The sequence below is a fragment of the Chrysochloris asiatica genome, unplaced genomic scaffold, assembly GCF_000296735.1.
Source record: "Chrysochloris asiatica unplaced genomic scaffold, ChrAsi1.0 scaffold00009, whole genome shotgun sequence".
NCBI classification, from domain to species: domain Eukaryota; kingdom Metazoa; phylum Chordata; class Mammalia; order Afrosoricida; family Chrysochloridae; genus Chrysochloris; species Chrysochloris asiatica.
The window spans coordinates 9,468,665-9,472,678 of NW_006408527.1; the positions used below are offsets into that span (position 1 = coordinate 9,468,665).

General features: G+C 42.7%; 1 protein-coding gene across 1 annotated transcript in view; it reads right to left on the reverse strand.

Moving 5' to 3' along the window:
• Positions 1-4,014, reverse strand: part of HHAT (hedgehog acyltransferase) — a 501,005-nt gene that overhangs the window by 418,111 nt on the left and 78,880 nt on the right. The window contains exon 3 of the mRNA XM_006834198.1: positions 671-784. Coding sequence (XP_006834261.1) covers positions 671-784 — 114 coding nt within the window. The remainder of the gene's footprint in view (positions 1-670; positions 785-4,014) is intronic.

Below are 4,014 nucleotides of genomic sequence, written 5' to 3' on the forward strand. Positions count from 1 at the left end.
AATGACGTGGAGAGCTGGAGTGGCTGGGAACTCTAGACCCAGAGAGCAGAGGTGCTTTGTGTTGATGACCAAGGGGCAGCCTTGTGGGACATATCCTTTGGTTGTTTCATGATGCATGGAGGGGATTGTAACCATATACGATATATGATAGGATGAATGTAAAGCTAATGTTCTCCCATGTAAACTATCACATAATTTACAATAAATCACTTAAAAATAAATTTTAAAAAAAGAGGCCATATCACAGTAGGATGGATCCTAATTCCTACTGAATGGTGTCTTATAAAAGGCAAAGACAGACATGATGACAGAGACACATGGGGGAGACACCACATGGAGAGGGGTTCTCCAAGCCAAGGAATGCCAAGAGACTCGTGGGACTACCAGAAGCTGAAAGAGACCATAGGGAATCATCCCTTAGAATAGACCCAGAAAGTACTGCTCAGATTCTGGTCCTGCAGAATTGTTAGGACAATAACTTTCGGTTCTTTAAGGCCACCCATTTTTTAGCATTTTGTCTGGCATCACTAGGAAACTTAAACTATCAGTAGCAACTGGTTTCTCATCTTTTCCAGGGTTCCAAAGCTTCCTGATTAGTAGCTCATGATTCTTTCTTCACCAAAAGCAAAGGATAAAGAGGCTTTTAAGCAAACAGTACATGTCACCTTACCTTCCTGGCAAGCAGCACTGCCATTTGAGACACTGCCCCGTGGCCAAGGAGAAGCCAGGCCAGCCGCGGCTTCCCCCATTCAATCCAGAAGCTCCACTCGAAGTCTGTTGGGTCCTATAAAAGTCAAAACAGAAGCTTATCAGAGGTGTTTAGTGCATATCTGAGGCAGAACACAAACTTCAGTGGATAAAATGACCAGAAAGAAAAAGCCAATATGAACCCAAACTGTAAGACAACATTTACACAACATTTTAAACCATTTTCCCACCAGACCTCCTGACTCTCATGCCACTCCACCCACCTCCTACTTGGCTGAGCTCCTTGCCATTTTCCAAATTCACTTCATACTTTCTATGACTCAGTATCTTCGTTAAAGCTGATCTCCCATGATTCCCTATGGGATAGAAACTATTGTATTGTTGGCATATTTTCATAAGATGCAAATTAGGTTTAAAGGATTCATTTGCCCAAAGTCACAGATGATAGTACAAGTAATCAAGTGAGGAGCTCCCAGTTAAGACAACTAGATAATTTTACTAATGAGGAAAGTAGAAACTGAACATTAATGAAACTGCTTAGAGCTAGTCATGTTCAATCTTGCTGCCATTGATAAGCAGAAGAATCACTGGTGAGGCAAATAACTAATTTCCTGTAAGTTTAAAATTAAACAATGAGAGGGTCTACTTTCCTTTGCCTCTGGAAGTTCTGAGTATCACCACGTGTCTGTTTTGTATGTCAGGCTATGACCATGCAGCAACCTAGTTGACAGATTAACCCAGAGTCTCAGGGAAGATCATGATGGTCACAGTGAGCATGAAGAGAATAAACGCAGTGATGGTTGTTGTTGTTGTTGTCATCAAGTGCCATCGAGTTGGTACCGACCCATAGTGACCTTATGCAAAGCAGAACGAAACACTGCCCGATCCTGGGCCAACCCCACTACTGTTGGCATGCTTGAGTCCATCGATGCTGCCACTTGGCCAGTCCATCTCGTTGGGGGTCTTCCTCTTTCCCTCTGACCCTCCACCTTACCAAACATGATATCCTTCTCCAGCGACTGTGCCCTCCTGACAATATGTCTGAAGTATGACAGATGAAGTTTGGCCATCCTGGCCTCCAAGGAGCACTGTGGCTGCACTTCTTCCAAAATGGATCGGTTGGTTCTTTTGGCAGCCCATGGCACTTTCAATATTCTCCTCCAACACCATAACTCAAAAGCATCAATTCTTCTACAGTCTTCCTTATTCACTGTCCAGCTTTCACATGCATATGAGGTTATTGAAAATACCATGGCTTGGGTCAGGCGCACCTTAGTCCTCAAGCTGATATCTCTGCTCTTCAACACTTTAAAAAAGGTCTTGTGCAGCAGATTTGCTTAATGCAAAATACAGTGATTGGCCATGATAAATGGGGAATGCAGGAAGGAATATCCAACCATTGCTACTGAGTCAGTTCCAACTCATAGTGACCCTGCAGGACAGAGAAGAACTGCTCCCTCAAGTTTTCAAGACTGAAAATCTTTACAGGAACAGACACATTCATCTTTCTCCCTCCGAACAGCTGATGGGTTTGAACTTCCAACTTGCAATTAACAGTCCAGTGCCTATTTCACAGCACCACACCAGGACCCCACAGTAAAGACTGTTGCTGTTTAAATGCCGTCAAGTTGGTTCTGACTGTATAGTGTTTCCAAGGAGTAGTTGGTATATTAGAACTGAGACCCTTATACTTAGCCGTCCAGTGCTTACTGTACAGCACCACAGCAGGAAGGATTGTTGGTGGTAGTAGTGGTTGTGTGCATGGGAGTCAGTTCTGACTCTCACAGACCCTGTATAAGTTTCCATGGCAGTAAATCTTTATGGGAGCAGAAAGCTTCATCTTTCTCCCATGGAGTTGCTGATGGATGCCACCACTAACCTAGCGGTTATCAACCTAGCCCATAACTCACTACACCAGCAGGGCTCCTTGCAGGAAGGATTGTTGTTAAGTGCCGTCGAGTCGGTTTCTGAGGAGTTCCTGGTAGATTTGAACCGCCCACTTTATGGTTCGCATTTTAGTACTGATCCTACAGTGCCATTCAGAGGTGTTTAAAATTTTCTAGCCATATTGCATGAGTCGAGAGGAATCCCCCACAACGAATATTATCTTAAACACCTTTCAATCTGCAGTTGGAACTTGGAGGTAAATTTAATTGAATTTAGAGGGGAACAAAATGTGAATTTTTTTTTTTTAATCAGAAGATTGAGCGGCAATTTCAAACAAGTTAAACGGTTACATATATCATAAAACCTTTTATTTTTTCAAGTAAAATATAGATAAATTAAATCTTCATTCATATCTGACTATGAATTCAGAGGTAGCAAAACAGCAGCTAAGGCTCAAATTGGGTTTAGACCACAGAACGACCCCCTTACTGGCTGTGATGACTTTGAGAATGATTCTTAACTCTCTGCTCTGTTTTCTCATCTGATAACAATACGTACATTCTAAGCATTTGTAGTGATGTGGTGCTATAGGATAAACACTGGACCACAAGGTCGGTTTGAACCACAAGAATGGCAATTAAACGCACCAACCACTCCTCAGAAACCCTGTACAGGGTCCCTATGAATCAGAATGACTCCATGGCACACCACCACCACCACAATGTGCCTGGTGTGGGGCTGCAGGACAATGCACTAGACCGCAAGAGCAGTTTAAACCTCAAGGTCCAAGGTTAAATGCACCCGCCGCTTCTCAGAAACCTGCACAGGGTTGCTATGAGTCAAAACCGACTAAATCAACGGCATTTAACAACAGGCATTTGTGAAGTCCCAATGAGAGCATTTGTCTATAAAATGACAGTATAGAGTTATTCTTGTATTTGTTGCCACTGAGTCAATTTCAACTCATGCGACCCTATGTGAGCAGAATAGAACAGTTCCATGGAATTTTCAAGGCTGTGTCCTTTCTGACACAGACCACCAGGCCTGTTTCCAAAGCACTTCTGGGTGGGTTTCAACTTTCAACCTTTCAGACAGTAATGCACTACTTTAATTGTTTGCACCACCCAAGGAATTGCCAGCATAGTAGTCATGAAGAAATTTTATCTGATATGGTGAAAGAATACAACCTTGTTGCATACCTTTCTTAATTTTAAACCAGTGTTCCCATGTTCTCTTCCAACAACTGCCTCTTGGCCAGGTACAGATTCCTCATGAGCACAAGTAAGTGTTCCAGAATACTCACACTTCATAATATTGTCCTTAGCTTGTCATGATCCACACAATCGAAAGCCTTTGTGTAGTCAATAAAGCACAGGTAAACATCTTTCTGATATTCTCTGCTTTCAGCCAAGATCCATC